Genomic DNA, 12,712 nt, shown 5'->3' with positions numbered 1-12,712 from the left:
TTCCGAAACGAAAGACCGATCTATAAAACCATCTTTTCCTTTCTAAAGAAAGAGCTTGTTGAACCAGCTTAACACCCAACTATCTATAAGTAAAAAACGTTGGGAGTCCCTGTTTAAGGGAATAAACAACACCAAAAAGCCATATACATTATAGGTGTGCAAAATAATTGAGAATGCTCGGATCGATATTTTCTAGGCAATTCCCGGTTCCAATAAATGGGAACTGGTGACACCAGTCTGGTTCTCGGCTCCAGTTCTAGAACTGCCGAGCCGGACCACCCCAACCGAATTAGTACATATATATTTTTAAATTTTTATGTTTTGAAAATCCTAATTAGCTCTCTCTCACGCTCGCTACTCCTTCCTCTCTCCTCAGTCCTCCTCATGCACGCTCTCTCTAAATGAAACCTTAGCCTTTGGTCGCCTCTTAGTCTTTCTCACGTACGATCCTCTCAACTCTCTCGTCTCATCTCGCTTTCGGTTGCCTTTCAGTTGAGCTCTCACCTCCGATCCTCTATCATGGAAAATCACAGTCGCGGCCCTCACCTCCGGCCCTCCCTTGTAGTCGCGGCCTCACCTCCCTCTCTTAATCTCGCTCTCAATCGCCTCTGGCCTCGTCGCTCGCTCTCAAGTCTCACGCCTCTCTCTCGCAGCCTCGCTCGTCGCAATCCAGTGACTCTAATGGGAGCTTATTCCTGAGTAATCCATCACCAATTCTCTCTACTAATCCAGTCGCGATCAGTCAAGCAACTATAAGTCCTCTTAAAATCATCTTATTATATTCTGTGGCCCATGCCTCTTGCCTTCTCTCTTGCCCTAACACTCTCTCGAGAGAGCTTTGCCGAATCTCTTCTCGATATGGGTAAGTTTCTCGTCCCTTCCGTCGAGCATTTCGATGAATTAATCAGTCTTTCTGAATCTTCTTTGGTTCTGTGTCCAATCTGTCAGATTGATTACACCGGACCGTTTCTAATCCGAATGTCCTACTATTTTGTGTTGTGGATTAGTGGGAATCTGGCTCTCGTAATGATTGTTGTGTTGACCGGTTCCATGGATCCATCCGGTCCAATTCACCGGTGGGTTCATGGAACAAGTGGGCGGTTCCCGGTTCTTATTTTGTGGAACCAACTCTTAGTGGGCAGTTCTTGGTTTCAGGGTGGGAACTGCTTACCCTAGAATCAATCATCTCTAATATACATCCGAAAGATAATTAACGGAAGGAAGAAAAGAAAACATATGGCACATTCAATTTAGATAACATATGAAAGAATAAATGTGATATCATCACCCAATAAATAATCACGTAATAAAGTCTAATCCAACCTGACATGCACCAACCTTAGATTACTATTCCCAACATCATCATTAACAGTAAGCTCCGAGCTGCGAAGCAAAGCGAGCAGCTGATGAATACGCCGTAGTTCGGACTCCACCTGCCAAACACCAATGGCCAAGTCAAGGATCATGAGATAGCCCTCATGTTGGACTCGAAGATGATGGTCTCCATGGCAGAGTTTTATCCCGGTACCCTTAAAAACCGACAATTTGGGAGCACCACCTTTCGGCCCTCTAGGCTAGTCCATGCCATGAATTAACTTAGCCATGCCACTGAGATTTGGAAGCAACATAGTGTTAATGAGCATGTTCTGAAAATATCAATATAACATTAAATTATACATTATAAAGGGAAATACTTTTGCGAAAAAAACTTAGCCTGTGTTTGGCAATCACTTCGCCAAGGCTTTTGGGCCTCTAAAGAGGCTTGGCCAAATGGTAAGGGGTTTGACAATTTTTTTAAAGAACTTTAGGCAAATGCTTGTACAAAGTCATCTAAAGTCCCTTGGTACAAGGCAGATCCGTAGGAGTTTTGGGTTTTAGCATTTCAGAAATTGTAATAAGTTTTTTCTTCCAATTTCACCCTCGCTAAATTTCGAAATTCCTAAAATGCCCTCTCACGACCCAAGATATGACCACAGTCGAGCCAAACTGGGGCTTGCCTGAGGTCGTTGGTTGTTGGTGGCATGAGCTCTTCACCGCGGGCTTTCAGCGAAGGGTTTGAGGCTTAATTTTTTTTTTTTGTAGCAAAGTCCTCCACAAGTATGATTTTTTCCAAACAGTATTTAACCAAAGTTATTTCTCAATGCTCTTTTACATAACACATTTATAAACACTATTTGCATTTCGAGTAAACCCTTTAACTTAAAGCTTTTTGCATTTTCCCAAAAATTTCTCCAAAAGTCAAACCAAACACAACCTTAGTAATTACATCTTACTATTTTGGCAAAAGTTGAAGTGGAAATAACTAAAAAGGAAAAAAAAATCCAGATGAAGCAATAAATTTGTCAAGAATCTAATATCGCATGCATCCAGTGAATATGTGCATAGAGAAGAATGAAGGAAAGAATGGAGTGAAGCTAGACGAAAGTGATTTATGAGGCACAAATGAATAATACGCAAACAATAGTGGAATATATTGTATGATTTTTTCTGCCATAGATTTCAAGAACGGTTCGAAAATTATCCAATCAATCTTAAACATATTATACGAATGTCAATTCAGTCATAAACATTTCAATTGCCAATTTAATCCTAAATCTTTGCATAAAATTTCAACATAGTCCTATCGGCCAATTTTTGCCGGCAATCATTGACATGGTGGTTTAGTCATCTCTTGCTGTCCTATATGGTACACCATCATGTCAGCAATTTTCGACGAAAGTTAGCCATAAGGACTACATTAGAATTTCGCACAAAGGCTTATGACTCAATTGGAAAAATTCAAAAGTTTAGGACTAAATTGACATCCGTATAATATGTTAAGGACTGGTTATACAATTTCCCCAAATTTGAAAATAATTCGGAGAAAAACTTATGACCCTTGTTGCTCCACGGCTATTATTTCCATGAGAAAGCTAGCTATCAACCTAATTCATCTATTTGCTGGTAAGATGCCACACCACTGTTAGCAACTTAATAATGGGGAACAACAAAATTTAAAAAAATGAAACTTGAACAATCGTCTCCTTGCCACCACAGAAATAATCTTTTCAAAAATTTCTCCTGAGCTGTATTAATTTCTTGGAAATGAAATAAAACCATAAATATAAGCAGCCAGGAGAAAAGAATGGTAATTTCATGCGTGGAAATAATTACTTGCTTTGGTTGAATCTTTCAGAGTGAAGAAAATTCCTTCTTGAGAGGACAACTGGGAAAGCAATCAAATCCTAATCAATCTTTAATCGATCGTCCATCGAGCTCGTCCCTTGCAATAATAGGCTTGTGCCACACGATTTATAAACTTAAGCAAATCATCATCATCATCCATATATGGAAATCTTGTAACATAAATCCTAAAAAAGGCCAAATTTATGAAGGCATAATTAGAATTACAGATTCAAATCCAAGGTTGAGTATCACATAAGAGACAGTATGAACTATACAAAATATTATGGAAAGATACCAAAGTCTGATTTAGTTTATTGCATTGATTAACTAACTAGAAAATTTCCAAATATTTGATAATATTTGGCAAATCACAACTTGCATTATCATTAGGCTAATTGGGTTCCATCTCTGCATTGAAATCAATTAAATTCAAATCCCTAAATCGTTTTTCACTCGTCGCGACTTATGTCGAGCTTCCTATTTCGGTCAATGACTTATTGCATCAAAATTCTATACACAAAGAAGAGAAATATTAGAGCAAAACTGATCATTTTCATTTCTTACCTACTTTGCTTGTCCATTTTGTTGAGAGATTTGAGCTCGAGAAAGTCCGGTGGCTGATCTCTCTCGTAGACGCCAGCGAGAAGCCGTGAGTTCGCACCTTCGTCCGTTTTCAGAGGCTTATTACTGGGGAGACACAGCTGCGAAGCCATCGAACTCGGATCGAGCTCTAACGGATTGCTGTACATTGAGCTCGTGCTTTCCATTACCGGGACCGTGCTGCTAAAATCAGTGTACAATGGGTAAGAATGAACGAGTTTACGAAATAAAATCAGTGCTAATGAACGTTTGATTTTTCAGTCTATATATTAAACATAAGAAAAAAAAATATCACTATTCCAAATTTAATGCACAATATAGTTACAGGAAATTAATTTTATTTCGAACATTTTGTTCATTTTGATCAGAGCATTGGTAAGGACTGAAAGCAAAAGCTTACAGAAGCCGCCTGCAAATCGAAAGATGGAAAGACATTCTTATAAAGGAAAATTTCCAAAACCTTATTGTTCCCGAAGATCAAATTCCAAAATCAAGTGAAATATATTGTCTGCAAATATCCACATTCAGAACACAACTCAGTGGTACTTCAAGAAAGCTGTAGAACAAATGTGGCATATCAATACTGAAATATGAATTACTTAGAGAGATATATTAATGCTAAGTTGAGTGCCTGAGGCCGCGATTTTAATTCGTAAAATCCTAGTGAATTTGACACCTAGCCTTAAGTTTTGCAGGAAAAAATGATTCAAGTTTCAAAACAGAAAAATTTTAAAAGAATATTGTCATTTGAATTCCTCGTACCTGCTTATTTGTTCGTCGAGATAATTCAATGGCTGATCGCTTCGGCAAACATGACCCGGCAGAGGGTTCGCGCCTGAGGGTTCATCGACTCGACACGATGAAGTCGACGCTCCGAGATCCTCCGTCATGAAATAGTCACGCAATAAAACCTCTTGATCTTCACTCGATTTTTGCGCCAACCCTAGATTGTTATTCTGGACATTGTTAAGCTCTGAGCCGCGAAGCAAAGCGAGCAGCTGATGAGCACGCCGGAGCTCACACTCGACCAGCCGAACCCTGGCGGCCAGGTCGCAGATCACGCGGTAGCACCCGCCTGCACGGTCGAAGGCCCTCATGTTGGACTCGAAGATGATGGTCTCCATGGCGATCCTGCGGACCTCGGGCGGGAGGTTCCTGGTCAGCTCGTTCATGTTCCGGAGGCCGTAGAGGGCGCGCGCGTTGGCGAAGGTCTGCGGGAGGGTGGCGGGGAAGAACTCGGCCCACTGGCAGTCGGGACGGCACTTCCGGCGCTGGTGCCGGCACGCGGCGCACGCCCGCGAGTCGGGCTTGGAGGCGGCGGCGGCGGCGGCAGCGGTCGGCATGGCCCTTTTGCCTGCCTCCTTTGCTTATAACTATGGTAAGGGAGTGATTTGCGGGGGGAGGAGATGGAGAATATCTCTGCGTGCGAAGTGGAGCAAAGGAAAATGGTTCTTTGAAGAGAGAGAGAGAGAGAGAGAGAGAGAGAGAGAGAGAGATTTCATATAAAGTAACTGAAAGGTGTTGTGGGAAGTGGTGGATATGGAGAGAGAGGCAGGACGTGGGGGGCGTTTGTTGTTGATATTTGGTGTCATATCTTTGAGCTAATTTGACTGAATGTTCTTGCTTGTTGGTTAAGACTTTTCTTCTTCTTCTTTTTATTTTTTATTTTCACCTTCATTTATATTTCCTAGATTATGTTGATCATTCTCTCTCTTGCTAAAGATGAGTAGGAGTAGGTGGGGGTGTCCATTTTTGGGTTCCAAATATATGTTGTAATATAAATATACACTTCATTTTTTAAAACCGATCTAGGGTGCCGAAATCGATGGGGAAAATTGTTTAAAAAGTCCTAAATCTATTGTGCATTTACCAATTCAGTCTCAAACAATTCAATTTTACCAATCGAGTCCTAAACATTTTCAAGTTTCGCCAATTGAGTTCATTCAGCTAATTTTGGCTACAAATTGCTAATGTGGATATCGACCGTCCAAAATGGCATGGTCGAGGCTACTGATGTGAACAAATTTAATATTTTTATCAAAATTTTAATATTTTTCCTTTCTTTTATTTTCTTATTTTTTATTTTTCTCTTTTTCCCTCCATCGGGCCTCGTTGATGGCCGGCATCCTTCACCACTCTCAAGCAAGGGTTGCCCTCGCCAGCCTTGGGCAATAGACGCTTGGGCTTAGGCTAGCGAGGGCAACCCTCGCCAGGGGCCGGCGAGGGTAGCCATCAACGAGGCTTGGCAGTGGCCGGCGGAGGGGAAAAGAAAAGAAAAGAAGAGAAAAGGAGAAAAAAGAGAAAAGAGAAGAAAAGAAAAAATTAATCGAAAAAATATTAAAATATTATTAAAAAAAATACTCACGTTAGCGCCGGCAGTGCCACGTAGGATGGCTAGCATCTACGTTAGCAATTTTGGTGGGATGGACTCAATTGGCAAAATGTGAAAAGGTTTAGAACTCAATTGGCACAAATTCCGACCAAAAAATAAAATTGGCACAATTAAAAGTTTTATGACAGAATTGTCAAAAGTGTAATAGGTTTAAAACTTTTTGGACAATTTTTTCGAAATCGATGAGATCTCGACTTAAACCGGTTGATGCTTTTGTTGGTTGAGCTTTACCTAGTAACATCGCTTTAGCAAATCTTTAATCCTAGAAAACCTCTAATATTGTATCCTAAGGGCTCGTACATTAAAACTGAAAAATTAAGTGTTGAGCGCTAACGAATTCAAGTGCTGAAAATAGAAATTGAAAGTTGTTTAAATTGAATGTTACTATTTTTTATTTTTATTTTGTAAACCAAACAAGAAATTGTGAGCATAGGTTTTAGCAAATATGATTGACAAGATTATATATATCATTAATTACGTTTACCACTTGATGAATTAAGTAACCCCTTCCTTCCTGATTTTTATTTTAAGTGATTTTTTACTTAATTGAATCTTTCAAGTCAAATTTATTTTTTTATATAAAGTCAAAGTTATTTTAGTTATCAACCTAGCTTGCTGTCATTAAGTGCTGAATTCTTTAATTTTCAATTCTTAATTGGGTAAAAAAAATTTGTTAATTGGGTTATTTGACAGACTTTCTTAAGTATATTGTAAAAGTTAATCCTAACAAAAACTCTAACTCTGCATATCTAAGTCTTATCCATATATTGGTAACAAATCTTATATGGGGTTATGCTTATTTTGGTAATAAATGTGTACAAATAATATTTTTTTATACATAGATTCTATTTTGACATTTCCATATATTATGTGTTTAAATATAATTACTTACAACGAGGATTTGAAAGAGCTTAACACGTAGAGATACCTATCTAATATAACAGATAATAACATTAGAAGATCAATTTAGTGGCCTCATATTTGACAAATAGATGAAATTTAACACATATTTGACAAATAATTATAACACCACAAAAACAATAAAAATATCCATTCTCGCAAAAAAAAAAGGTCATATAACATGCTTTCCCAGTAAATGAATAAAATAAAATTAGCCATCATATAAGGGAAAAATATATGTTTAAGAGAGTTCTATTACACGATTGCGTGCATTTCAAAATCAAGCACTACGAAATGTATAATAATCGATGATTGTTAGGATTTTTTTTTTTTGGTCAGCGATGATTGTTAGGATTGAAAGGTTGTATATGCAGCCATTATGACAAAATACTTTGTCATAGAGTCCTTTTAAATTAGTTGTTTTTTCAATATAATATTTGTTTAATGAGTAATTTTTTTATTAATTTGCTAATGTCTATTTGTACGTCAAATATGTGTTATCATCTTATTTACATCATGTATACAACATTTGTTTGTTAAATATGTGCTACTATGCCATGCATTATTTTATTGACGTTTTAATAGCGTTTATTTGTTAAACATATGCTCGTACGTTATTCGATTTACTTTATTTTTGTCAATTGTATAATGATATGAATGGCACCAAATATAAGAGCGCTTTTGTTCTCATCAATTATAGAGTAAATAGAACTCTTCAAGATGTAGAGTGTTACATAAGTGTTATCAATAATTATACACTTAGTCATGTTTATTATGAAATAACACGCTTTTTATTCATTTTACTATTTAATAACTCATAATCCTATTTTGGTAACACAATAATTGCAACTTGAAAATTTAAAACAGACTTTTCAAGTAATTAACTATTATTTAATGGATGAAAATGGGAGAATTTTGAATCCTGATTCATGCAGTAACATCATTTTGAATTCATTCAATTTGAATTGGTATTTTCTCCATCTATCATAATTATTTTGAAGAAAGATCCACAATAATTAGTCTTGAACAGTTTTTGCACTCTTTGTATAACCCTCCAAAAATTATTATTTCGTTGTGTAGACTTTTTGTAATAATGGAAACCCTTTTTCTATTGGTTTACTAATAGTTTTCCCTATTTTTTCAACATTCATCCATTTGTAAAGGTTGTAATTTATATGTTTTTTCCATGACAATTGATTTTTTTTTTGTCATTGATTGTAATATATAGGCTATCGTGTCATAATGGGTATCCATTCAACTTTTTTAATCGAACACGTTAACAGTGCTTATCTTCCCAAATCACTAGCTTATTGAAGACTTAGTCATAAACAGGAGTAATCGCGCCGAAATTAGGTTAAAGATCACCTTCTTTAAACAGTTCAAGAACTAGGTTATTGCTCCACGACATGCACAATGCTGTATTCCTGAGAATGAACTTTGTAAATGAAAATACCGTGTATTCTCTCTCTCTCTCTCTCTCTCTCTCTCTCTCTCTCTCTCTCTCTCTCTCTCTCTCTCTCTCTCTCCTGAAGAGAAAGGTGGAAGTGGTGTGGCTTCACCTAAGAACTGAGCTGAAGATTTCAGTATGATCAGGCTTTGAAATCAAAGTTCGCTGGTTTTCTTCCAGCTGATGCTCCGTTCTAGCAAGCAGCAACCCGTGAACGTGGGTGTCCTTCTTAGCGATATTAGTTCTGTTTAACTATGATCCACGATGACTTTAAATGAAAGTGCCCAACACTTTCCAGGAAGTCTAGTTTTTTAGACTCTTTGGAAGACCATGAAGGGAGATCTGCTGCTATTCAGATAAATATTCAATTCTTTTTTTCTTTTTCGGCTTGATAAGGTATGTGGAACCCCACGATTCTCGAGTTGCATTACCTGGAAATGAGTTGAGGTCCCACGCTCTTAGAATTATATGTAGCGTTCTATGAACGTCTCTATAGATAAATAACCTCATAAGCAGCCGTTGTTGATTCCAGCATTACACATATATTCAAAGATGGGGGGAAGAACAGCAGAAGTGCCAAAAGTTATGTACGGAGCTCACTTTGGTGCCAAAAGTTTCAAACGGATCACTTAAGTGCCAAAAGTTTACGCCGGCGATCACTTAAGTGCCAAATCGGAGAAAAAACGATCACTTAAGTGCCAACGGCGAGAAATTCTGATCAAATTTAATACGTGGCTTTTATATTTAAATTTTAATGACACGTGGCATTTCCACGTGTATAATTCAATTTTTTAAATATTTTTTTCTGATTTTTTTTTCTTTCTTTTCTTTTTTCTTTTCTTTCTTCTTCTTCTTCTTCTACCATGGCCGGTGGCTGGAGGCCAGCCAACGGCCAGGGCCAGCCTCGCCGGGCGTCGCCTTCCACCGGGCGAGGCCCGGCGAGGCAGTCGTGGCCTCGGCGAGGGCCGGCCTCCCCCGATCTGGCGAGGCGAGCCCTCGCCGAGGCGTCGCCTTCCTCCGGCGAGGCCGCCGTGGCCTCGGCGAGGGCCGGCCTCGCCGGATCTCGGCGAGGCGAGCCTCGCCAAGGCCACGGTGGCCTCGCCGAGGCGTCGCCTTCATCCGGGCGAGGCCCGGCGAAGCCACCGTGGCCTCGACGAGGGCCGGATCTCGGCGAGGCGAGCCCTCGCCAAGGCCACGGCTGCCTCGCCGAGGCGAGCCCTCGCCAAGGCCACGGCTGCCTCGCCGAGGCGTCGCCTTCCTCCGGGCGATGCCGCCGTGGCCTCGGCAAGGGCCGGCCTCGCCGGATCTGGAGATGCGAGCCCTCGACAAGGCCACGGCGGCCTCGCCGAGGCGTCACCTTCCTCCAAGCGAGGCACGGCGAGGCCGCCGTGGCCTCGCCGAGATCCGGCGAGGCCGGTCCTCGCTAAGGCCACGGCGGCCTCGGCCTCGCCGGAGGAAGGCGATGCCCGCGAGGCCGGCCATGGCCGGTGGCCGGACGCCGGCCATGGCCGGTTGCCGGACGCCGGCCATCGGAAATAAGAAGAAAGAAAAGAAAAAAAAGAAAATAAAGGAAAAAAGAAAGAAAACGAAAAAAAAGAAAAGAAATGCCATATCAGCCTCCGGCGAGTCACATCAGCTTGAGAAATTAATAAAAAAATGCCACGTTGGATTTCCGGCGATGTGGCACTTAAGTGATCGTTTTTCACAACTTTTGACACTTAAGTGATCCGTTTGAAACTTTTGGCACCAAAGTGAGCTCCGTACATAACTTTTGGCACTTCTACTGTTCTTCCACCTTCAAAGATTATACCGAGATGAAAGACATCCATTATATTGTATTACCCTAGTTAGCTGGTGTACATAATAGTCACACCCGCCCAACCTTTTTTGTGTTTGCGGTAGATTTAAGTTTTGATATAGCAGGATATCATTTGGACGTAATGTTCTATCGAATCAATATATATTGTTGATGCACAAAATTAGCTAAGCTAGATAGATTGCGAGCTGTAATCCAGTTTCCCACCAATATCGAGCTGAAAATCCCATGAGACCGAAGGATTTGCATAAGAAATTTGAAATTTGTTAAAATGATAAACAAAAGCAATCACTGGGTAAAGCTAGCGTGTGAGTGTTCCATGTGGCTCAAACTCAGGCGAGCGTTAGCCACTTTATGTACTAGTAAGATAACAAGCCCCGACTCCATTGCTCATGCCGAGCTTCGTAACCATAAATTCGTCGCAAATTAGCCACGAATACAATCCGTCGCAAATATTTCGTCGCAAATTTGCGACGAACTCTATCCGTCGCAAAATTCGTCGTGAAATTCGTCGCGAATTCGTCACAAATTTCGTCGGAAATTCGTCGCAAATTCGTCGCAAATTTCGTCGCAAAATTCGTCGCAAATTTCGTCGCAAATTTAGCGACGAATACAATCCGTCGCAAAATTCGTCGCAAATTACATCGCAAATTTCGTCGCAAAATTCGTCGCAAAGTTCGTCGCAAAAATTCGTTGAAAAATGTACTCATCGCAAATTAGCGACGAACTGTAATGATTGCAAAATTCGGCTTAAAATATTCGTCGCTATGTTTACATCATTTCGGCCATAAATTCTTGTCCATATCAAACAAAGGAGACAATGACATATAATTGAAACAGAAAAACGAACAAACCATAAATTCTGACAAACAAGCCACAGTGACATATAATTGAAACAAATAACTGAAGGAAAGTTACAGAGTCTGACATGATGCTATTGGATATTCAATCTTACAATACATTCAAAACATGAACTAAGAGATGGGACAACTATAGAAGACGCAGAAAAACCATACACAAGAAGACGCAGCTTTGGTACGATGGCAGGACACCAAAAGTAGTCACTTTTGTCGAGACCTGAGGAAATGTCGATACATAAATCAGTCAAGAATATAAAAGAAGCGTTTATGCATGGATGTGGAACTAGGTGTAAAATAACAAGAGGGTTAACAAAAATACGTTTCAGGACGAACATAAATGTTCTTACTTATGAATATGAGTGAAATTATGAAAAACCAAGATTATGAAGCAAGCTTACCCCCGATTTTGAGAATTTTAACTAGAAAGACCGGAGAAAATCATCATCATCAGCATTCTCGGCATCAATGTGTTGTCATCATTGTGCCCATCACCTACTGGATTGGCTGGAGGTACAGGAGGATCGTCATAGCGATTGAGGTTAAGGTGTTGTATAACGAGTCTCATTTATTGTTCTAAGTTATTTATTTGTTCGTCCTTTTGAACAAGTAAATTATTCAGACGATGCACTTCTTGGGTCAATTGCTTGTCTTGTCGTGGCTTCCTTCGACCAGTCGCAGTGGATGATGAACTTCCAGGATTATTCGGCATGTACATCATTGACAACGATCCCATCCCAAATATTTTCCCTTTTTTCACCCCACCCGTTGCCTCCATCCATAATGCCATATTATCAACTGGTGGCTCAGACTCAGGACAATCATCACTACCACTAGCACTGCTCATTAAAAGTTCATCATATTTTTCCTACATTAACAATGTAGATGAAAATAAAATCACTATATATATACATATATCTACCATAAATATTGAAAGTATTCACGGTTTTCATTATAGTTTACATATAAGCCAAAGTATAACCTTACATACCTTAACAGCTTTTGCTCGATCGCCGGTCCATGTCTTGTCTTTCTTTTGAAATGTGCGTTCAAATATAGCTGCAAATGTGGGTTCCGTCCCTAATTCTCGTGCCTACAAAATGTAAACATGAGTAATTGAATTAAATTAACTTATAACTCATTTAACAGACTTACCAGTCGTTTGCGATGCTCCGCAATGTTGATAGAACCCCCAGCATATGTGGCTGACCCATCACTAGAGCTAGAAGATCGATTCTTCTTATTCTGCTCACAGAGTTGCCGACTCTGTTCAGATGCCCAAAATCTGTTAATTGCCGCCCAATTGTCAGCTGTAAAGAAAGACGGCTTCACTTGCTTGATCTTCGCTCTATTCATGACATTTCGCATAAAATCACTGTTTTTCTTATCGAAAATTCTTCTCACTTCATTGTCTTCCGCTTCCTCCCACTTGAACTTCCGCTGCAATGAATAAAAACACAAATTGAAAGTTATTATGATGATCACATATCCATAACCATGCACCAGACAAATATAGACAGATTTTGTAAAGTTCA

The 12,712-nt window shown here is 39.7% G+C and overlaps 1 protein-coding gene across 1 annotated transcript; it reads right to left on the bottom strand.

Moving 5' to 3' along the window:
* Positions 1-3,725: 3,725 nt before the first annotated feature.
* LOC115674490 (protein ASYMMETRIC LEAVES 2-like) lies at positions 3,726-5,208 on the bottom strand. Its single transcript, XM_030596881.2, has 2 exons — positions 4,528-5,208; positions 3,726-3,948 (listed from the first exon to the last, which is right to left on the bottom strand). Exons 1-2 carry the CDS (start codon positions 5,106-5,108, stop codon positions 3,726-3,728), a joined length of 804 nt encoding a protein of 267 aa, XP_030452741.2. The 5' UTR covers positions 5,109-5,208.
* Between the last annotated feature and the right edge of the window lie 7,504 nt (positions 5,209-12,712).

The sequence above is a fragment of the Syzygium oleosum genome, unplaced genomic scaffold (genome assembly GCF_021117445.2).
Source record: "Syzygium oleosum isolate NSW1041296 unplaced genomic scaffold, Sole_v2.1 Sole_v2.04, whole genome shotgun sequence".
In the NCBI taxonomy this organism is placed as follows: domain Eukaryota; kingdom Viridiplantae; phylum Streptophyta; class Magnoliopsida; order Myrtales; family Myrtaceae; genus Syzygium; species Syzygium oleosum.
This window is presented reverse-complemented; position numbering and strand designations above follow the sequence as displayed.

Bases quoted from the DNA above. Each gene is read 5' to 3' on its own strand.
- LOC115674490 (XM_030596881.2), bottom strand. From the start codon at position 5,108: ATGCCGACCGCTGCCGCCGCCGCCGCCGCCTCCAAGCCCGACTCGCGG. The intron at 3,949-4,527 runs GTACGAGGAATT...CACTGATTTTAG, and splicing joins CTCGACGAACAAATAAGCAG to CAGCACGGTCCCGGTAATGG.